General features: G+C 37.7%; 1 protein-coding gene across 1 annotated transcript in view; it reads left to right on the plus strand.

The window, feature by feature from the left end:
* Positions 1–24,201, plus strand: part of ATP6AP1 (ATPase H+ transporting accessory protein 1) — a 50,783-nt gene that overhangs the window by 13,800 nt on the left and 12,782 nt on the right. The window contains exons 5-7 of the mRNA XM_040062141.2: positions 893–936; positions 4,400–4,485; positions 23,523–23,764. Of these exons, the coding sequence (XP_039918075.1) occupies positions 893–936; positions 4,400–4,485; positions 23,523–23,764 (372 nt within the window). The remainder of the gene's footprint in view (positions 1–892; positions 937–4,399; positions 4,486–23,522; positions 23,765–24,201) is intronic.

Here is a 24,201-nt window from a genome sequence, read left to right on the forward strand (position 1 = left end):
ATCCCCTGATGAGCTTACTAGGTGTAATAGATGAATTATGTTGAGAAAAGCAGTCAGGCATTCCTATTTTGTCTGCCTCATTATATGAGAACAAAGGGGCAGCTAATAAAACTAAATGGCAACACACTTTTTAGCAGAAATGCTCAATTATTTTACTTGACACATGATTAACCTGCAGAATTAATTGCTAGAAGGCATTCCAGGGGTCAAAAATACTGGCAGGATAAATAAGCAAGCAAATAAACATACAGACAAACCTGAAGCTAATAAAAAGCCTGATTTTCCATCACTGTGGAAGGAAAAAGGAGGGTTATAATTCTTCATGAAAAAAATATGGAGGGCTATAATTCTTCATGTTTCCAACTCTATAAGGGCTGTGATGTAACAGATAGGGAGAGACTGTTCCTTCAGGTGAATGTATATTTAGAAAATATAAGGCATGACTGCTGAACTTCTTCAGCTTACTCTTCTTCCCAGCTTGTTACTTGGTATGTTAGTATGAGGTGCAGATATCAATGTGTCCTAAACAAATGCAATTCCAGCTGTCAAGTCACTGCACAAAAAGAGGCCTGGTAACTATTTTAAAGAGGTCCTGTACGAATGTTAAACAAGGGGCCAATACCAAATGAAAAAAATTCTTCCCAGAGACTGATCAAAATACTGTCAGTATGGCTTCTCTGCTGCCTAGAAATTTTGAGGGGTTTAAGAATCAGCTGAAGATGTAGTTCTTACATTTTTAATGGCTTTGAAGAAGAAAAGGGTCATTAGGAGACGAAAGAATGACAGAAGGACAGTAATTCTTTTATCTGCCAGTATCTTCATACATTTCTGATTCACATCATTCTTGCCTAGGAAAGATTTTTAATTATTTTTCTCCCTCTTTTTTCTCTAGTGATTTAAAAGAGATTTCCACCCTAGAAGCAATTGCTGAAAATGGTAAGTAATATTACCTAGACATAACTAACATTTCAACATTTGTGTTTTCATTTGAGCAGGTTGTATTCTCTAGTTCCCAGGCTTTGCTATGCTACTACTATTTAAAGGTTTTTATCCCACTGCCCTTCTGCAGAATTTATAAGCTGTGGTTGTCTTAATCAGACACTAAGTATCTGATTGAAAATCCACCTGGATACAGCTCTGTGACATGAAATGTAAGCTTGATAAATTCATGTCTGCTTCAAGCATGGGCCTTTGCTCATTCTCTGAGCCCAAGCCCTGCACGTCTGTGCAACTTGAGCTGCCTCCTTGGATCTCACCTTGCACACTGGCAGCTGGAGGTGCCAGGCTCATCTGGCAATTCTAAGGCCTTGGTCTCAACAAAGGGTGTCTGCATGAATAGGAAATATTTTTCTAATCTTTATAAAACAGTACTGATGGACTTCTTTGCCTTTGATATCAGTCTTTTATTTGTTTTGCAGTGTATTAAACACTACTTGTAAAAGTTGTGAAAAGAATCTCTCAAAATAATACTATAAACTTTTTTTCTTCCCCAGCATCTGGTTGAAAAAGTGGTGCCATACATGAAAATGGCACTAAGAAGCATCTCATTGCAGAGCTTTCACTTGCTACTGTAAATTAGAAATGAAATTATAAAGTGTGCAAATCAATGAAATGGTAGTTTGGGGGGTTTACAGTGTAGTGGGCTGATAATTAAACAGTGTTCTTAGTGGCTGTGACTGCTTTTGCCCAGAACTGGGGTTGTAAAATCAGAAGCAGATTTAAAAATCAGGGGAAAATACCTTAGTACTGAAATCAGTTGTGTATCCTTTTCTGTTTGTTTTTGCACAAAATGAGTGGGTTTTATACTAAAACAAGCAGTTGCATTTTCATCTCTGAATTGTGGAGGAGTTACTTTGTTCTCTTTTCTTGTCCTCAGAGCATAGTTGAGCCTTGGCTTAATGTTGGTCTTGGCTAAACAGTAGCTTTTTCGTTATGGGACATTTCTTTCATCAGCTGCATGGATTCACGAATAAACTTCCCAAGCCCTAGAATCACAATATCATAGAATATACTGAGTTAGAAGGGACCTACTGGGATCACTCAGTCCATCCTGGCTTTGCACAGGACACCCCAAGAATCACATCATTTGCCTGACAGTGTTCTCCAAATGCTTCTTGCGCTCTGTCAGGTTTGGTCCTCTGCCACTCCTCTGGGCAGCCTGTTGCAGTGCTCTGGGTAGAAAACCTTTTCCTGATATTCAGCCTAAACCTCCACTGATCCTGTTTCATGCCATTTCCTGGAGTCCTACCGCCGGTCACAAGTGGTGAAATCAGCAGTTTCCACCCCTGCTCTTCCCCTCATGAGGAAGTTGTAACTGCAGTGATGTCTCCCCTCAGTCTCCTCCAGGCTGAACAGACCAAGTGACCTCAGCTACTGCTCATAAGGCTCCCTTCCCCCTTCAGACTCTTTAGCATCCTCATTGCCTTCCTTTGGACACTCTCTAATACCTTTATATCCTTCTTAAGTTGTGGCTCCCAGAACTGCCCCCAGCCCTGGAGGTGAGGCTGCCCCAGTGCAGAGCAGAGCAGGACAATCCCCTCCCGTGCCCGGCTGGTGATGCTGTGCCTGATGCACCTCAGGACAGGGCTGGCCCTCCTGGCTGCCAGGGCACACTATAGACTCATGCAACTGCTGTCTCAGACCACTTTGCAAAGTTAAGATGTGATCTGCGGGAGGATGGAAGAAAAGGCTGTGCCAGCTTTAGTATCATCTAGAAGTTAACTGGGAAGAAGATATGTGGACTAGGGAAGATGTGCCACTTTGCTTGGCCAAGTACAGAATCTGCACTATTGTTCCCATGTAGGCACCTAATTTAGGTGCTCTAAAACAAGTCTGAGCTCTTTCTTTGGAGAATTTGAAAATACTTCTTAAGAAAGGTAGAGTTCTGATCACAGGCAAACAAGAGATCTATGTCAACTCTGTTGTCTTAAGGATGCTCACAGCAGCTTCTCTGGATGAAGGAATTACCTCTAGAATCTTTCTTAAGGGAAGAGTTATAGATGTAACTGGTAACTATAGTTGCATGTAGCACCTTTCTGAAGGGAAATACAAATAACATGTTATTTCAGAAAGCTATTTGTTGCTTTAATGAAAGAAAACCCAAAGTCAGCCTCTGCATATTTATACTTTTGCTTTGTTTTGTATTTTGTTCTGCAAATTTTTTGCTAGGGCTGAAGAGAATTTCAAAAATCTATGAATACAAAATCTACATTATATAATGCAGAAACTAATAGCTTTTAAGCAGTTGTTTTTCTGAGTAAGTACATTTCTTATAGTAGATTCTCTTAGCAATATATTTTTAGAAGGAAAATTTACATAGCTATGATTCTTGACAGATATGAGGAGATCAGTTCAGTTGAAACTCTACAGAAAAAACAATGCTTGAATTTTTACAAAATCCAAATGTTTTACTCAGCCAGGACATCATAGTTACAGTAAATAGAAGTGGTTAAAGAGGGTAATGATATAAACTCTTAAATTTAGCAAATGCAAATAAAATACAATTTCTGTAAACTATAGCCTCAAAGTCTAAGAAGTTTGCTTGTCCAGGTTATAAAATATCCATCCACCAGGCTGGTACATGAGTAAGAAGTGGGAAGGCACCGGAACAGTAAATGTGAGTCTGCTTGCTTGCTTCTCAAGCAGTCCTAATAGCAACAATAGCAATGAGTCACAACTATTGTGCTCCTTATAAGCAGATGTTCATGTTTCTGCATAAATATTGAAAACATTTATCAGTAATAAGTATTTATTACAACTGTATGTGGTTACAGGACTAGAGGAGGATCTTTTGTGGAGGTGTATTTGGACCTCTTCAAAAGGCCCTCTCTTCTTTATTTGACTCCTCCTTCATTTTTCAGAAATATTCCACCATATTTCTCCTTTGGCCTCCAATGTAATGAAGAGGAGAATTTTCTGTGTCCTGCACTAACCACCATGTTTTGAGTGTTGTTTCTCAGTGGAAGTTGCGTGTATTTTGTAATTCACAGAATAATTCTGCTTAAGTTTTATTATTTATTTGTTAACTGTTCACTTCACTAACACTTGACTGACAGAGCACCCTGCTCTCATCTCTTAAGTGATTTCTTTTTCTCCTGCTTTTATTTGCCCAAAGTTCAAACTTTTGGGTATATTTTCTGTGATTTTACTTTTCAGTTTCAAAATGTCCCCTTTTCCTGAGCTGTTGTATTTTTTTTTAATATTATCTCATTGAAATTGTGTATTTTTCCAGACATTGAGTGTGTATTATCCCATCTGTACCTATACAGAATGAGCACTTAAGTTGCTTAAACAAACTGAATAAGCTTAAACATCCAGCTCATTACTTCTCCAACTACTGTAGGATTTTAGCTTTCACAGCTTACAGAGTTTGTTGAATTATACATGATTCTATTTACAGACAAAATCATTGGAAGAGTGACCATGGATCTGCAGGAACGAGGGATTAATTTTTCAGTGATTTATACTGCAGTGAGACCTTCAAGGGTGAGTAATCTTCAGTGCCTAGAACTGTCAGATTTTTATCATCCAATAACTTAATGTTTACAGAAGAACTCTGTAGATGATTTTCAAGATTATACAGACAAACAATCTATATTATATGAGGTTTTACTGTTCTAGGAGACTATGAATCTGCCTTTGTCTGTAGAACTTATTGCTGTTTTTAAGAACTGTAAATTAATATTTTTTTCAGTTTAACTCTAGTGGTATTGTAGTGAGTTCTATGTGGAAAGTTATCAAGCTCCCTAGTGTGTCTGGTTAGTGTAGACAGAGTGTTATTAATTAACTGAAGGTTGCTAAAGTATCAATTTAAAAATTAATTGGTTTAATTTCTTTTAATCAATACGTGGTATTTATAACTGCAAGGTAAAGTTTTCACCCTTGCTGATAGTCAAAGTATAATTTATAGATCACATCATATCACATTAACAGTAAGTAACAATGCAGGATAGTTATTTATGCAGAGTTATCTTTTTGGCAGTTGGAAAAATATTAATTTTTTAATTTTAATGTGAATAAATGGAAGACAGTCTTGTTTTGAGGGGAAAAAAAAAAAAAAAAAAAAAAAAAAGAGTTCCCATTAAGAAGAGAAGCATTTGAAGGATGGGCTGAATCCTAAAAAATGCAACTTTGGAAGAAACATGTCTATCTGTTTCAGTGGTAACACAATCTGAGGTCCTAATATGATAATGGAATAATATAATTATTAAGATTGTAAATTACCTCCAAGATCATTGAACCTTTGATCACCATCATGCCAATTAAACCACAGCACTAAGTGCTATCACATCCAGTAATTTCTTAAGGACTTCCAGGGATGGTGACTCCACCACCTTCCTGGACAGTCTGTGTCAAAGCTTGACAACCCTTTCAGGGAAGAAATTCATCCTGATCTCCCATCTGAACCTTCTCTGGTGCAGCTTGAGGCCATTTCCTCTTATCCTGTTGCTGGTTGCCTGGAAGAAGAAGCTGACCCCCACCTGGCTACAGCCTCCTTTCAGGCAGCTGGAAAATGAAAAGGTGTCCCCTGAGTCTCCTCCTCGTGTGACTTGCTCTTTAGACCCTTCCCCAGCTCTGTTGCTCTTCTCTGGGCACTCTCCAGCCCCTCAATTAAACAATCCCTGTTCTGATCCTGATGGCCACACTATTGCTGATCCCGGCCAGGATGGCATTGGCCTTCTTGGCCGCCTGGGCACACACTGGATCCCGTGCAGCTGCTGCCAGCCAGCACCAGCAGGTCCTTTGTACTCACATAGACTCGTGAGTGCCCAGGTGGTACAGTGCGTCACCAGCTGCTTCCTCTTGGATCACAGGGGTTCTACTCTGCTCCCAGACACTGTCTACCAGCTCAGGGCATGTTGTCCTGAGGATAACCAGTCTTGCTGTTAAAGGCTGAGGCAAAGAAAGTAGGAGTACCTCAGCCTTTTCCTGGTCCTTAGTTACAATGTTCCCCCCTTCCCCACATCCAAGGATAGAGAATTTCCTTAGCTCTCCTTTTGTTGTTAATTTATTTATAAAAACACTTTTTATTATCTCACAGCAGTGGCCAGATTGAGTTCTAACTTAGTTTTCAACTTTTCTAATTTTCTCTCTACATGGCCTAACCACGCCCTTGTACTCTCCCTGAGTTGCCTGCCCCTTCTTGGAAAGGTCATCAACCCTTTTTTTTTTTTTTTTCTCTGATTTCCAGAGAGCTCCCTGTTCAGCCAGGCCGGTCTTCTTCCTGCATCAGCTCATCTTCTGGCACATGGGGATGGCCTGCTTCTGTGCTTTTAAGATTTCTTTCTTGAAGTATGTCTAGCTCTCCTGGAGTCCTTTGTTATTAAGGACTCTCCAAGGTAGAAGTTTTGATGACCTCTTCCTCATTCACTGAGAATTGTAAACTCTATCATTTTGGGGTCGCTATGCCCAAGGCAGCCTCTGACCACCACCACATCTCCCACCAGCCCTTCTCTGTTCATAAACAGCAGGTCTGGCAGGGCACAGTCTCTGGTAGGCTCACTCACCAGATATATCAGGAATTTATCTTCCTCACCCTCACACTTCTTCACTGTGTTGAGTGGCCAGCAGACATCTGGCAAGTTAGTCTCCCACAAAAACAAGGGCCAGCGAACATGAAACATCATCCAGTTGCTTATAGAATATTTCACCTGCCTTTCTTAGGTTTAGGCAACATAAAAGACATCTGTATGATTGTCTAGATCTAGTGTGAGAAATGTCAACAGGATCTTGAGAGGCTGGAAGGTTTTCAGCCTCACAAGGTTTTCACAGTCAAAAATGCACTGCTATTCTTATTACAAGAATAAAACCTAGAAAACCTGTCTTCAAGGTTTTAGAAAACTTGTGTTCAGTGGGTGTGGGGAGAAGTCCCTGTATCTTATCCAGAAGAAGAGTAAGAGGCCACCTAAATGGACTTCATAAATGATCTTTAAGCCAGTAGTGGATGAGCCCCTCAAAGGTGTTCTGTGTTCATTCAAAAGTGATGTGGGGTTTTTTTGCATGGAGGTAGGATCTTGGACCTCTGACTAATCCAGCAAGGTGACTACGATAGTCCATTCAGGCTCTGGGGCAAAGGCTAATTCTACTGAAGAAAAATGAGAGCTTTCTTCCCCCTGTGAAATTAACTTCCAGAGATTGGAATTTGGAGACCAAACTTTTTTAATAAAAAAACAGTAGCATGCGGAGGCAAGCTCACATTGATATTCTGTGTACTGTGTGCTTTTGTGGCAAGGGAGAGAATATTAGTCCAGAACTTGTGCTCTGCCTTTTTTTCTCTCTTTTTTTTAACAAAGATCCAAAATAAAAATAAAATTTACTTTGTTATTATGGCTTTTTACTGTTTGAAATCAAAGGCATATGGGCATTCTTAGCTGAAAATTGCATTTAGAACTATTGGAATGAAAAATATTTTTAATTAATGGAAGATTGGAATTAAAAGAAGGAATTTTTAAATCAATTTTTAAAAGATTTTAAATCTATGCATATTTCAACAGGCTTTCCAAATTAAAGTAACTTAGTTTTAGCAGCCGAAGCACATTTAAATAATTAAAGCAATGTGTTTTAAGATGTTCTACATTTTTTAAATATAAGCAATTTAAACTTTTCTAAATTGTATAAATTTAATACTTTATAAAACCATTTGAAGCATTTTTTATCCTTCACAATAACTTCAAGTTATTTCAGTGCATTCAAGGTTATCAGCTTCTGCACAGAGCTAGAAAAGCCAAAGCAAAATGTACTTGTGAGGGTTCATCACACTGTGTATTTGCATATAACCTCTCCTTGGTATGTATTGCATATCTTTGGCTGTGCTTGAACTGTGGAAGGTATGAACTGTTTCATAACCACAAGTGAAAATACTAACTCCCTTTGCTTAAACTATAAAGACTATATTGCATGATCTAGATGTTACAGGATCAATCCCCAGTGATAGACAAGATCAATATATAGAAGAAGTAAAATGCTTTAATAATGTTGAGAATTATTTTCAAACAATAATGTCAACTGTATAGCTATCATTCAGTGTGGAAGATTTTGCATTCACTAGTGGCCTTTTTCTCAGTGATGAAGGAAATTAGCTTTAGGTATTACACTTTTAAAAAAAGGTGATCTCCTTCTAGTTAGATAAATTAATTTTATACACTAAAGCTCCCAAAAAAATGGTGATTTTTGACATGCTTGTCTTCTGAAAGCTCTTCCTCCTTGCTCTTGGGCTGTTTATGGCTTAATAACATCACTATATTATATTCATTTGTTCTTCCATTGCCTGAGTCAGAGAAAAATAGATGTGAGAAATGCATGTATTACAAAAGGTTCCAGACTGGTATTGGCTTCACAGAAAGTGAATTCATGACCAAAACTCACCTATCATTGAGCATCTTTTCTGATTTGATGAGCAAGAGCTATTTAGTTTAGTCAGTGCAGACACCGCTGGCTTTAGGCTATTAAAATTATCAGTTCATTACCCCAGTGCATGATGGAGATTTGTTACTGGTTCTTCTTCTGTTCCAGTTGCAGCATGATTGGGATTCTTCTATGAGGGAATGGTAAGGGAATTGGGATTGTTCAGCCTGGGGAAGAGAAGGCTTCAAGGTAACCTAATTGCTGGCCTTTCAGTACCTGAGGGGAACCTGCAGGAAAGCTGGAGAAAGGCTTTTTTACAAGAGCATGTAAAAGGGGTAAAGAGCATAGGAAAAAGGGGAATTGTTTTAAACTGAGAGTAGGTTTATATTTGATATTAGGAGGAAATTCTTTACCATGAGGGTGGTGAGGCCCTGAAACAGGCTGATGCCCTATCCCTGGAAGTGTTCAAGGTCAGGCTAGATGAGACCCTTAGCAACCTCATGACAAGGGGCTTGGAACTAGATGATCTTTAATGTGTCTTTTAATTCAAAGCATTCTATGGTTCTATGATTTGAAGCTGGAAGACAGAATTAAGACTCTGAAAGAGACACCACTTGGTGACCTACTTGAAGTGGTTTCACTAACCAGTTGATTCCTCTACCATCTCATAAAGGAGATGCCGTCCTCCAACAAGGCAGCTGCTGAGTCTTGTGGCTCCCACTTTGAAATGCTTTGCCTTGTAAGTCTTGCTGAGTTGCAATGAATTGGGATCTCTGGCTGTGAGAGTGATTTGTATCACCTAATTCTGGACAAGTGACGTCTATATGTCTGAAGTCATCAACCAGGTCTCTCTTTACAATCAAGGTTTTTTTAGGATACGATCCTTCTGACTGTTTTGTAGGAGACTGCTGCAGGATGAGATTAAACTCACCCTTAAAAGCAGTCATCATTATTAGGTTAGATTAAGATAGTCAGACAACGCTCACTCAACATTTCTCTTTTTTTTTTTCCATTAAAAAGCAGAAAATTATCTCAAGATACGAGGAGTGTCTGGCCAAGACTTTCCTTCCCTTTGAAAATCATTTGATAGCTTATTTTTATTCATGAGAACCAAACCTATCTGCAGTCCTTGTTCTATCAGGAGTTCTCATGAATATATGAATTTCTGTGTTCTTGAGGACTTCGATCATTGTCACCCCTCTACTTTGCTTTCTTGTGCTCAGCTTTTTGGCTTATAGTTGTAATGCATAATTTTACTTTGGTGTTGTAATTGGAGAGGTTAAAAAGGCTGCTATGATTGAAAGACAGATACGCTCCAAATCATAGATCTCATCAAGTTTCCTATCCTTCTGATACTCATAGGTGTAACATTTTTACTAGTTTTCTTCTGAAACTGCAAGACAGTTTTAGAGTTGTTATGTTTTCTCTGTGAGATTGAATGTTGAGGGACCACATATTGCTAAAAGGAGATTTATGGCTACATTCCAGCTGGTACTCATTTTGTTGACTCCACTTTTTACAGATGCATTGTGAAATGCTGTTTAAATTTTCTGTACTGCCTCCACATTTTCAGAGAGCTTCAGCTACCATCAGCTTTGGATTCCTTCATTCTACAAGCCGTCTACTCTAGCTGGTGTTTCTGTGTGTTCAGTCTTTGATACCACTCGGAGCCGAGCAGTAAGATTTATGGGAACTTTTTGCAGGCAGAAGTAACATTGGAATCTATCACATGAGTAGTTACTTTTGACACTTAAAAGTGTCTCTTGGAGATATCTTCAGGTGCTATTGTTATGCACCCCAGCTGAAAGGAGTATGAAAAGTTTTAATCTGCTTTGTCAAGTGCTTGTGGTTATGTTTTCTTTCTTTCTCTCTTCTAACACATTTTTTAAAAATGCATCATATTTTACCCTGCTGCATCTTTCACTCACATCCAGCTCTCCTCTGTTTTGTTGACTCTTCAGTTTACCACTCTGAGGAGACTAAATGCTGCAACAGCCACCCTGCTGACTTGACAGCTTCTGACTAATGAAATGCTTTTGACCATTTAATATACTCAAACATTACATAACATGAGGTATTCCCATGAATAAACATTAGGAAAATGCTTATAATGCCATTTCAGGAGCTGGGGTGTAGATTAAATATCCTCACACATCCTTGAGTACAGGAATTTCTTTATTCATTCAGTCTTCTATTTTTACATTTGAAGGAGCAGCTGTAGTTTGACACAGTATAATAAAGCATTTTCAGCCTAAAAGAAGAAAACAAAAGGAATTCCGTAGCCTTTGATCCTCTCCTCTCCCCACTTAATGAATGCTACTATAATAAAACAAGCTTTAACTTGTAGATGAAGAATGTACATTCAATTATTTCCTAGCAAAATCAGTTTTGAGAATTTTTTCTGACACAGGTAGAGTATTTTGAAATACCTACAAAAGAAGTGCTTGAGGCAGGTTGAAGCCAGTTAGTTGTCACTCTAGATGAACAAACATTTGGCCAAATAAGTATCAAAACTGAGTGATGAAAATGTGAGAGATTCTTTTTAGCAATTCTGTATGATTCATTCCATGTGTTAGTGAGGAATTCAGAGAAATAACTACTGTTTTACCTTTAGCTCTAGACTTTGCACCAAAGTGAGTTAAGATTCACTTGCTTTAAGCATTTTTTTCAACTTTAGCTTACATTTTTTATTATATTCATATAATATATGTTTATGCGCTTCACTGCTAAATGAAAGGCACTATGGAACTAAGCTATTATTTTTATCTGATCAGAACAGTTTTGTTATTTTCAGATGCTAAGTTTTTAAGGCATAGATGAAACCTGTACAGATGTTCCATATAGATAAAATCAGAAACTTGTATTTATTTTGCTTTTAAAACTAAGGACCAAGAAAACTGGGGCGGAGGAGGACACAGGTAAGGATGAATTGTGTCTTAGATTTACCAGAAATTGGTAAAATGCAGGGATATAAATTGCAATGAATATTCTAAAAGATGCAGTCATATATAAGCAGAAGTCATAAACATAATAAAGCAGAATGAAATTAAAGTATAAGGGTAAAATAGGATCGATTAAATGGAATGTGTAACTGTAAACAAGCATTTTTATGACATGTTGGTTGACATACTAAACACTTTCTGGGAGGAAAATTGTTAGGTAAAAAAATCATTGGAGTGACAGAACGGAGCTGTAAAGGGCTGATGTTGTGTCTTAAAGGAATTTTGGATTCCAGGAGACAAAGATAAATATTCTGAGAATCCTGGAGGCCTATTATAAGAACAGTCTTTGAAGACTGAAGCTGAACACAATATCCTAGTGGTGTGTCTTTAACATAAGGACTAAAATAATCGATCTATCTGTGATTTGATAAGTTACCCAATTATCTCCACTAATTATGTTGACTGACATGGCTTATATCTGGAATACAAACTGCTTCAACACAACATATTAAAAGGTCATATTATATGTCAAAAAAGCATTTTCCCCCTCACTCTCCTCCCCACATGGAAACATCCCAAAATGTGTCACTAATTGCATAGTGAAAGAGGTGAGGCTATTAAAAGTAATAGTCAAGCTTCAAAAAGCACAGTCCTGTATGATACAGAAAATTAAAAGGAATATCAATTCTTGCAAATTTAGTTCAGTATCATCTTGCAAATTTAGTTCAGAGAGTACTGGATCTAATAAAAAAGAGGAATGCAGAAAAATAAGTGACAATGCAAAGCCAAATGGCCTGTGTGTTGATCATTGCTGTGGTAGAACATAAAGAAGTTCTCACTTCAAGCACTTTTTCAATAGTCATTGAGCCACGAAACATTTTGCTGCTACTCCGTTAGTAACAGAAAAGATTTCAGAATAAATCAATAAAATTAATTGTGTCATATCACAAGGTCGTATATTATTCACCTAAGTTTGAACTAAAATAAGAAACTGCCAAACTGTCATCATGATTTCTAATTTACAATTTTGAATTACAATTTTTATAATATATATGAAAATTAAAAAACTAGTTTAGTGTTCATTGCAGAGAACAGGATGTTTTGAGTGTGACATGGGGCTTGAAAAGAGGCTCCATATGTCTGGAGAAATACTTCCAGGAAACCTACCATCCATACTGACAAAAACAGTTGAAACTGTAGTCATAAATATGTGGGTCTCTGAATAAAATACAATGTGGTTTCAGTGTTCTCTAAGAGGCATAGGATGTGCAAGTAAAAGTGACTGTGTTGCTAAGGTAAAAAGGGTAAAAAAGTAGAATTATTTGGTAACAGAAGTAAAATCTTTAAAGACAGGAAACAAAGGATAAAAAGAAAGGATTCATGTTCACAGTGGGAGTATTTGCCAGTGGAACTCTGTGGGGATTGATGTTGATGCCTGTGCTGTTCAGCAGTCATTAGTATGGAAATGGGGCTGAAATCCAAAGACGCCAAAGTTTGCTGATGTACTGACAGGTTGCAGAAACCACTCACAGCACTGCATTACTGAGTGATAAAAAGACAGATACAATCCAGTCTGAAGAAAAGTAATACACAGGGAAAACAAATATGCATATTACACTGTAGTGAGTGCCTGCTATTTCTCAGAAGAGGAATTGCAGTACAAACGTGGGTAGATCTCTTGGAACATCCCAGCAGTCAGCAGTAGGATGAATAGCAAGCAGTGTTACCCACCATTTGGAAAGGAGGAGGGCAAAGCAGAAAGTGTCCGTTCACTAGGCCCTTACTGAATACAAACCTGCCAGTGGAATAGTGCATATGGTTCTGGTCACCCCATCTCCAAAAGACACAGTAAAATTACAAGATTAAAATATTGCAGCTAGGAAAAGTGAGGGAAATTCAAGAAGGAAATAATGAATAAAACCGTGAAGCTACATGGAGAAGCTGAACCGGAAATATTACTTGTTTTCTCTGGAAAATATTCATGACAGTCACCACTCAGACCATAACACAGGAATTCAGGGGCAGGAAAATCCTTTAAAGAAAAAAAGTGAACTATTTTGGATGAGAAAAGCACACAGATTTCACTGATTACATAAAATAATGAAAGAAAGATAGGAAAGATGGGTGGAAAGGAGGTCCTATTACATATGTTGATTTGAATGCAACCTTTAGCCTTGAAGGTTTCTAACCCTAAGATTACAGAAAATCAAAGAGTGCATCCTAGGACAAGTATTGTTTGTATTTACCCTATCCTTATTTCATTTGCCAGTTACTACCAGGAGCTCTGGCTGTGAGCTAGGTGGACCTTTGCCCTCACACAGTTTAGCTGGTCTCATGTCTTGGCAGTGGAAGCTTGGTATATTGACATAGCATTTCTCTGGGACAGGAGTGTGAAAAGTAATAAGTAACTTATTTAACTAGAGACCAGGAGCCGGAAGAGGCAGCCAACAGAATAAGGAAAGCTCCACTGTAAGAACCTCAAGGACTTTCCCCCTTGTGCTCACCTCTTAAGCTGTTGTAGAGCTGCCACCTCTGAAAATGAAAATAACTGCCACATCATTAAAAAAAGCCTGCTGCAGGTAAATTATTGTTCTGCTGGCAACCAGGAAATCCGTAAGGACACGTGACTGTGTCAGGCAAAAATCGGGTAGATGGCAGCTCAAGCGTGGTGCAGTCTTCCCTACTTCCAGTACAGTGAAATGGACTGGATTCTCAAGATCCTTGTGATTAGCATCTGCAAATTGCCTTTGGGAGCTGTGAATCCTTTCCCTGTTCATTGGTACTGGTGAGCACAGAGACTTGTGTCTTCAGTGCCTTCTCCTGACACCAAAGCCTTGTCATGATCTTTATCACAGGGAGATATACAGTCCCATTTTAGGGAAGCACAGGGTTAGAAGTGGGAAATGATTACATCTACCCAGAGGATGACCATATATGTGAATCCCTCCATGGGATACCTGGGGCTGAAAATCCAGGAGACATGTGTGGCTATATGGTTGGGTGGCCTCTGCATGTGGTCAGGGCAAGCCTTATCCTAAATATCTACCTGCAGTACTTCTTGTCTTCCTTCCCTCCATAGGAAATTAAGTGAAAGCTTGTAAAAGAACAAGCTTGTGCAATCACAGGGATGCCCTGTGCACTGAAAAAAACCCATTGTATCCTGTATTATTTGTTTTGTGCTGCAGCCTCTGTTGTCTGTGCTAGAGAAATATCTGTTAGAAGAACAAAGACACACGTTACTAACACAGGACATAAAAATTTGCTCATAATCAGTGGAATGCAGATTACATATCCTGGGAAGTGTGAGATCTGATGGCAGAATAACAAAGTCCTAAATTTTAGTGCATCCAGTCTGTAATACAGTTAGGACTAGTTAGAAAAAACCTGGATTATTTCATTTTAGTTTCAAATTAAATTTCATATTCTATCTTTTTTTTCATTTTATAAAAAATTTCTGAAAAAAATTATTTTCTTTATGTAGTGCCACAGAAAGTTTTCATTTTGGAACTTCACTGTTTTGTGGTAGGGAGAAATTTTGTTGTGCTGTTCTAGATATCCTCTATTTATGCATGTAGCAGCTGTGTTTTTTCTCTAATTTTTAACTCTTGCCCTGAATGTAATTCCCTGAAGTATTAGACTGTTCAAAGCCATCAACTAATGATTTCCTGCCATTTGAAAAAGTAAAGATGGGACATTATTATTCATACATAGTCATTGTGTATACAAAATCATTGAATCATGAAGGTTGGAAAAGACCTCTAAGATCATTGAGTCCAGCTGTCAAACTATGCAGCCATTTAAACTCCAAAGTGCAGCATGCATGGCTCTAAAGTTAGGATAAAGTATGATAATTTTTTAACGGATTTTCAAACATATTTATGATTTTAGCAGAGGTATATACCTTTTCTTTAGGCGTGGATATTGAAATGTTCTCTCTAAATGTTACTTTTATTAAATCCTAAAGGCTTTTCCATAATAATCTGTAAACCTGGAATTGCATGCAAGTCTCTAAAGTTAGTACATTACAGTGCTAAGCATACAAAGCTAGGAAGTAGCCAGGGTGTTAATAAAAGTTTACCAGAATGTTAATGCAATGTTTTGATATTGAAACACAGAGCTTATTTCTTTCTGAGGACTGTATTACCCATTCCTGCTAGATGACAACTTTAAATTGAAATGGATTTCAGTCAAGTAGTACATTTCCTTTTAGAAAGCTGTCTAATTAGAAAATCGACTGATTAAAGAAGGAGGAGATAGTCCTGTATGGTCAGACCCCTGTACAGTCACCTGTGCTAGCAGCATTAAAGGTACAGCAGGGCTAGAGGCAGTAGTGGGAGAGCTCTGGGACTTGCCAGTGCCCCCCTCGACTGTTAGCTGGGGATGCTGGAAGAGAAGAGGCAAACTGCCCTGCAAATTTGAGGCTGACAAGTTACTGTCTCTTCTGGGATCCCACCCATAAGGCAGCACTGCTCTGACCCTTGCAGGCTGACCAACTCACTCCAGCCCCGCATGGCAATCTCTGTTATTGAGTTGCTGTATTACACATGTCCTTAGTGTCACTGGTAGACCACATAAAAGGCAAGAAACTAATCCTTTTCCTGACAAAATGCCATAGACATATTTTTTAATTTTTTGATGAAGGCATTACTTTGAAAGCTGTACATAAAGTGATGCCTGACATAAAATTTGATATTACACTATATATTTTTTCTTGTTCTGTCTTTTCTGTTTTATGAAAACCTCAATGTTTACAATTTCATTGAAGCACAGCAACTATTATTCTGTGATTTGATTTTTGATTTAGTAATTGAGTGATTTCCTAGATTGATATCAGAATGATGATTGATATCAGAATAAAAGGAATAAATTAATCAGAAGAAGTACATTCTACTTTTTAGTGCACTACAGTATGAAAGTTAAACCTCAGATATTTTAACAGATAGATATCTCTTCTTCTGGGGTTTTCAGCCAAATCACTTGCAAAATTCTGCAGCTGAACTGGGAGGGTTTCTTGCCTTATGTTGAGCAGGACTATTGGAAGGTGAATGTTGGATTCTGCTGTGCCTTCTCGCTGGTAAAAACTGCTTCCTTCTCTCCAATACATGATTTCCTTCTGACCCTAAAAATATTCTTCCTCCTGATGCTCAGTTCTCAGGATCTGAAATTCCCGCAGAAGTAACTGACTGTGGCTGAACCAAATCCCCAGCCAGGCTTGCCATTGCCTGGCATTGATGCTTGGATATGGTGAAAGAACAGCAGTAGGCATCAAGCTGCTAAAGTAATCCCACAAGAATGCTGGAAGGAAGTTGGTGTTTGTTTTCTAGTAAGAAATTCTAATTTCTCACCTTATAAATTTCAATTTTCCAAAGTTTTATATCAAAGCATCCTGACAAGGATCTGTAACTAGCAGACACAGAGGAGATATTTCCACCTAGCTACCAGGAAAAGTTGCATGCTTTGGTCTCATTTTAGTTTAGAGAGAGATAGGATATAAAGGAAATTATGGAATTGTGTTTGATGACATTGGCTGAGGTGTGTTAACCGGAAGATTTAACTAGGTTTTGGTGGAAACATCCATTTTGAGAAAAACTTGGAAGATTAAGAAAGTTTTGTCAAGAAAAACTAAAGCATGGAAATCTTAAAAAAACCCATGGATGCTATTTCCAAGATTAGCTTTGTCTAGACTTTCTGATGTGGATTTTATTTATATATATAAGCGCCTTTTAGCTTGCATACCCTACTGTCAGAAAAATTATATGGATATTAAGTGCAAGAAAACAGAGTAGAAGTTAAAAACCTTTTTATAGATTTTTTGTGAAAAAATACTTGTTTTAACTTCCCTATCAAAAGGTACAATTTGCTAGATTTTTTGGCTAGTTTTGCAGATTAGTCCTCCAAAGTCCTGCAGGATACAAATATTAAGAAGAGAAAGGGAAAATTTTAAGGGTTTTCAGATTTTTAATTTCCCTGTGACTAGCCTACATCTGGGACAAAGAGTGCTGGCAACTCTCCCAGCACTATGAGTAACACACTTTGGCTCCTGTCTGCATTTTTCAATTAGGTAACCCACCAGACCCCTGTGTAACCTCTGTCCAACTCTCACAGTATATCTGTTCCATTTTATTGCAGCAGACACTCCATTCTTTTTCACATCTCCCATAGCAACCTGAATTTTACATATGGACGCAAGAAAGGGGGGAAAACAACCAGTTGGAAGTGGGTATTCCCCTAGCAGCCTAAAATTTATGCAAAATCTGTAGTTTCTTTAATCCCTATCGAAGAATTGCCTGAAACAGGGCCCAAAATTGAATGCTCCACCTGGGGACATTGGCATCAGCAAATATTTTTTGAATTATACATCTGGTAGATTCCTTTCAGGATTAACTTTGTTTTACAAGGCAAGTTCTTAATATATTTTTTTCTCTCTTTCATATATTGCTTGCAAAATCTGATCTACTATAAAGGTGTAAGGAAGTTCTAACGCTGTTGAAGGTGACTGATACTTTGTTTTCATTGAAATAATTACATTTGGGTTATTTGTCCTAACTGAAATTTAAGGTGGCGAATTAAGTGTAGTAGCTCCTTCCAGCTGCTATTCCAGTTTATACATATTCTGGTTTACTTTCTAAAATCAGGATATTTTTATAGTTAAATTTCCATTCTTTCTTAGGTGAGATGAAATAGTTCAGTATATAATTCCATTGAAAGTTGTAGCAAAAAAAAAAAAACCCAGGAAATACACATTGCTTCAGAAAATGGGGACTGTATTTACAGATGTTGTATGTGCCATACATTGTCTTATTTTAAATCTCTGGGTTCTGTTGCTTGCATGGTCCCTGCTAACTCCCTTGTTGCTGCACAGTGTTGGTGGCACAGAGTAGTTCCAATCTCTGTAAATGACAGTCAAGAGACCTTTTATCCATCCCACTGCTGCTAAAGGACAGGCCAGTGAAGAAGAACATCTAGCTATGTATATGTGAGCTGATACTGCAGATCATGTTTATGCAAGGTCACTGAACTGAGCAACATAGTGAATACTGTGGTTTTATTGCCTCTTCTGGCAGAAGATCTTGAAATGCTTGCTCATGACTTGAGTAATCTCCACAAGTCACAGCAGTTCTATCCACGATAAAAGAGAACATTATGTTTTACAGTGAGATCATTATCTCTTACTGTAAGACATGCATTTTGACTTTAACATTTGTGTCCCAGCCTTGTTTTGGTGAAAAACCTTGAGTGATGTGGAACACCGGGTACAAGCTGAGTGTCGCAGTTGCCAGGCCATTTGGCTTGCTGGTAGAAGTGTGCATGGTTCAACAGGGAAGCCATCAGGTACTAAAGTGAGACAGTAAGGTTAGTCATATAGTGCGGGGCACTAAAAATGATAGTAATCATTGTTAATAAGTGAATGCCCATTTCTTTTTTGCCTGCTTCCTCGCAGTAATAATAAAGATGGGAAATAGAGCTCAAGGATTCTTCTGGGAAAAATATAAATATGCTATTGAAATTTGTTCTGATGTCTTGTTTAGGCTTACGGTTGCTGTACAGATATGTAAAACAGGGTTGGAAGGGACACTAAAGATCATCCAGTTTCAATCCCTATGCCATGAGCAGAGACACCTTCCAGTAGACCAAGTTGCTCTAAGCCCCATCCAACCTGGCCTTAAACACTTCCAGGTCTGAGGCAGCCATAAGTCACCCTAGAGAGGAATTAAAAAACAAAATCCCAAAGCATTAGAAATCATAAAAACGTAGACAGTTAAAACTTTCAAAAGTAGAGATAATTGGTAACTCTGCTTAATGTTCTAGATTTTGACAGCTTAAAACACTGTTATGTTACAGTCTTCCACTGACAGGCAAATGAAATAAGTCCAATCAAATATATTTCTGTTTGCTGCATGTGTGATTTTTGTAAACTTGACACCACAAAGAACATTTTTACAGTGATACCAAATTCTAATGCTTACCTTTCAAATTGTTGACCTTTAGCAGTGATATTGCCTGCATCACAGATTCGTGTTACACTATCCTTCAGGAAAATAGATGTATTAGCACGGATGGTGGTGCTGCTATCCATAGTGAGACGGTGATGCCACATCAGATAGAAAACATGGAGGAAAACTGATCTGTTTGTGTGGGAAGGAATATGAAATTATAATTTCAGAAAAGGCATTTGAAATATACTGATACTTGGCTGGGATGTGAATGCTGAGTGGTTTCTGATATGCCACGGCCAAATCCCAGAAAGAAGCATGGTCTGCCATTCTGCAGAACCCCTGCACTGGGCACATGGCAGCCTTCTAGTGTCATTTTTTTAAAAGGATGTCTTGCCAAAAAAAAAAAAAAAAAAAAAAAAAAAGTTTTGATGGTGCCTGTTAAAGCAAATTGAGAAAATGCAAGCATACAGTTCTTTCTGAATCCTGTGAAAAGAATTACGGTTGGTACATGATATGTAGATGCAGTTCTATCTACCAAACCCAAAATCCAGTTCAGATAAAAGGTATTTGTCTTTGCAGTGTTATTGTAGCGGTTGCAGTGCCTGCCCTCCCTTCCTTGGACCTTGCACTTCATGATTTTGGCCATCATATGTGATCCAAAAAGGTTCTTTGTCCTCATTTTTGCAATGTGATTTGAACTTGTCTCTACATGCATTCCCTAAATATTTGCAGGTTATTTTCTTCATTTTTGCTACGCTGTGTGATGCTAATAAGCAATATCTGGCTCTGATACTGCACTTTTTTTTTTTTTTTTTTAGTAGAAGCTAGGATTCTTATGTAGTTTTGCCATACTAACAACTGGCTTAATCAGGTTATGACTAAAATTGGAAAAACTGCCATTTGCCATCCAAGTCAGGTATATACAGAGAACACATTGTAGTGCACAAAGTAGTATGGATGTATGGACTAAACTAAGATACAGCCTAAAAAGAGAAAGGAAATGGACCCTTCTGCCTACTCACCTCCCTCCTTGAAAGTACAGAAATACCTTTTCAATAAGAGCGGCAATCCCACAGAGAGGATGTGGTCATAAATCTCTGCTGTTAGAAATAAAAAGGAGTAGCAAGCACCACCAGGAGAGTTTTCTTATTCTTGATGTGCACACCTTAACACAGCAATAAGAAGTCAAGAAACAAAAGATTGAAGCAGAAGATACAATCATGTATTGAACTGATATTCAAAAATCTCATGTTGTAACCAGTGTAAAATGTAGTCTGTTTCTGTTGTTCATTATCATTCATCATTTCAACAAATACAAGTTTCATTTTCACAGTATTTTGTATGGTTCTCATATGTGTTTACAACTATTTGATTTATATTTTATTTTCAAATGTAATTTCAAATGTAATTTCAAATTTCAAATAAAATGGCCACAAACCTTTTTTTTTTTTTTTTTTTTTTTCTCTAGCCACTCTGTGTTGGAAGAGCCAACAAAATTGTGGCAACAACAAAATGAGTAATTTTGGATATAAGGTCTGTTTGCTTTGAAAAAGATTTGTATGTTGTGTATCAAAATGTTGCCAGATCTGCTTCCTTTCTCATTTCCAAGAGAAATGATTCTAAATTAGGAGGCTTCAAAAACAGATCAAAGGGAAGAAGTTTGTTCAGTCTACCTCTATTGCAGGTTCAGTTAGTAATTACAACATTCCATTGCGGTCTAGGAAAATATAAGTGGCACCCTTTCTTTTCTGTATGTTATTTAATCAGGTCTTGCTGTTGTTCACAGCATGACTGAGAACAAAAATGCCATTGATAAATTCAGAGAGTAAGACAGTGATTCACACAACCCTCAGTTCAGATTAGGTGAAGGAGAAGGGCGTACTGAACGACAGAATTAAGGTTTAATGATTGACAACGTTTGCACAATGTATTGTTCCTAAATTATCTAATTTTATTTGCAGTAATTCAATGTAAATATAATACATTTGTCAAGGAAGTGTCTTGTAATTTATAGCTTAGCATGAAATATATGACATCAGAGAATGATTTTGATTTGGTAAACTCATGTTTGTGCAGCAACAAAAGAAAAAGAAAAAAATCCTTAAACAGAGAAACAGGGACATAGTGGGGAAGCTCTCAGCTTTCCACTGCAGTAACCTGCAAGGAGCAACTGCTGTCCTCAGATCTCCAGTGGGTCCTAGGCCAGGATGTTTCAGAGATCCTCCTTCCAGCCTGAAGACTAAATTTTTAAAAATCTCTCTCTGATTTCAAGCATGCTTAATTCATAGAATCTCAGAATATGCTGAGTTGGAAGGAGATTGAGGGATCCCATTAATGCTCATTTCCCCAACATTTTGGCACACCATCTCATTGCTCATCACTGGACAGCCTTGTTTTGTTCCTTTCCCCTTTCCAAGCTCATTTAAAGCTTTGTCATCAAGCTCCACTAGCTCCTGGGCTAGAGCTGTTCTCCTCTGAGACAGGTTCATTCCATCAGGTGTCAGCGGACCTCATGCTGAGTAGATTATCCCATGGTCAACAAACGCAAAATTTTTCCACTGACACCAACCTTGGAGCTGTGCACTGACCTGATGGAACTGCCTATTCCTACCAAACTAGTGGATTTCTTTGTCTCTGAAAGCCCTTCTTTCCAGGCTTACTGTCTTTTGTTTTATATGCTTTCTGAGAGAGACAAGGGAATCTGTAAGAGCCTCATGGCAAAGTACTGCTCCGAGAGCAGTAGAAATAAAACTGTAGTCTTATGACTATACTTTAATAGCTTTATTTTTATTTTAAGGTACTTTGACTTAATCCCCCAAGTTATCCCAGTCACAATATCCAATGTAGCATTGTTTGCAGCTCTTAGCAGGTGGTTTTTAAAGCCCTCTTTAGATGATACATGGGGCCCACATAGTGAAGTCAATAGTCAGACAGGATATAATTTAGACTTCAGCTTTTCTTCTCAGTTTGAAATAAAATGATTACATTTCAGGAAAGTCTAAGGAAAGATTTAAAGTTTTATATCAAAAGTTGAATATTTCCTTTTGTTGTACCCTCTTCTTTTAAAGAAAATGGTATTCATTTGAAATAATGCTTGTTCTGATGTATTTGAAAAGGCACAACTCTGAATTAAAAAGAAATTCATAAAGTAGGCATGTTTGGGAGGGGAAGATTGCATTCTTTGCTGGATCATTTAGTCAAAGGGTTTTAATGCAGCCCATTCTGCTTAACTGATAGAATGAGGTACCTGCAAAGACAAGGTGTAAATAACAGATGTCCAATAGTGTTTACAGAGCAGCTGTTAAGGTGACAGAATCTTCTGGGGCTCCTCTCCACAGGCAGTTTATAAAGCGATATCATAGTCTCTATTTCAGACTGAAAAATGGTCTTTGACTGTCTTTAAACCCATGAAAAGTAGTTCTAGGCAATAGCTCCACTTAATTACAATTCTGGTAACCCTTGTAACCCTCGTAATGCCTTTCATTTCTTGTCCCTTTATATTACTAGCGTTATACAAGGGTAGAGGCCACTTGTAGCCTGTAAAGTTGACATGGGACTCAAAAATAGGTGGAATATCCCAGATATGAATAGAGTAAGAAGTGAGGAATAAGATAAGAACAGGATAAATTTGTTGTGTGATAAAGTAAGGTTGCTTTAACTGTTGATATCTGTGAATCTGCTTTACCAAGAATGCCCTGGGCATATTTTTCTAAAAGCATTACCTACTAAATGGAATTCCTGGAAATACCCTAAAAGCAGATTTGTCTCTTGTAGGAGTTCACCACATCAGCCAAATGAACAAAGGTCTTCTTTTTCCAGAAGCCATCAGAAGAGTCTAAAATTAAACTTGCTTTAGTTAAGTAGGCTGCTCTCATGCTTGTTAAAACGAAGACTGCAAAAACTGTTACTGTTACTTAAAGGGAGAGTGTCACTGAACTAGCAAGTTGAAATTTTCTTTCTTTGGTTTTATTGCAGAAAAAAAAAAAAAGCTAATTTCTTTCAGTACATTCTTTAAGGAAAAAAAAATAAAATTCTTCTACCCGTTAGCACAAATGAATACTACTATCTTAAGGCAACACTATTCACATTGTTTTACGTTCATTTACATTCATATACATGTTGACACCCAGCCATGGGAGCCTTGGTTAACATTGCCTCGTTCAATAGTAACAGTAACAAATACTGAGGTTGATTGAGGATTTCAGAAGAACAGGTGCTTATGGTACAGAATGATGAAGGTCTGTTTACAACTGAAATTACTCTTACAAAGGGATGAATTGTTAATGTATTGTAATTCCAGATTTCTAGAAGAACTGATGTGGTGGCAGGTTTAAGACGACAGTTAATGGCTGCTGAAGAAAAAGACAGTTTATCATATCCTCCTCTGAATGTGACCACTGGAAATAATACATGCATCCTTTTTTATGCTAGTAATTTCAGCCTCAAAGCCAATGGTTCCGTTTTAATGGATTTGACAAATGCAACATTTTTAACACAGAATGTGGATATTTCTGCCTCTGAGTGCTCAGACAGCAACACAACGTGAGTAGCATAAGAAATTTCATACCATAATACATGTAATTCTGAAAACTTTCAGAAATATTACAATGTAAAATTAGTGCTATTTCAATTTTCTTCTTCTAAAGCATCCAGAATTTTTTTAAAAAATGGATTCTTAGAAGAAAAAAGTTAATTCAAGACCACAAAAACTGTTCAGATGAGGCTTCTTATTGTCACCATTTTTTTTCTTCTTATATTCCCTACTTCCTTGTTTGTTTGTATTTGGTCCAAACAGGTTTCCCTGTGCCTGATCTCACAATCACAAAAATCTCCATTAATGGCATTAATGAGATCATAATTTCATTCCCTTGAAAGGGAGTATTGCTAGTTACAAGGTAGTAACTCAGCTAGGAGCACATTAATGAAACATGATCTCTGTTTTCCTTTACTTTGAATCACCCGCTCTTGGGTAAATAAAA

Source organism: Hirundo rustica, chromosome 4 (genome assembly GCF_015227805.2).
Source record: "Hirundo rustica isolate bHirRus1 chromosome 4, bHirRus1.pri.v3, whole genome shotgun sequence".
Classification (NCBI taxonomy): Eukaryota; Metazoa; Chordata; class Aves; order Passeriformes; family Hirundinidae; genus Hirundo; species Hirundo rustica.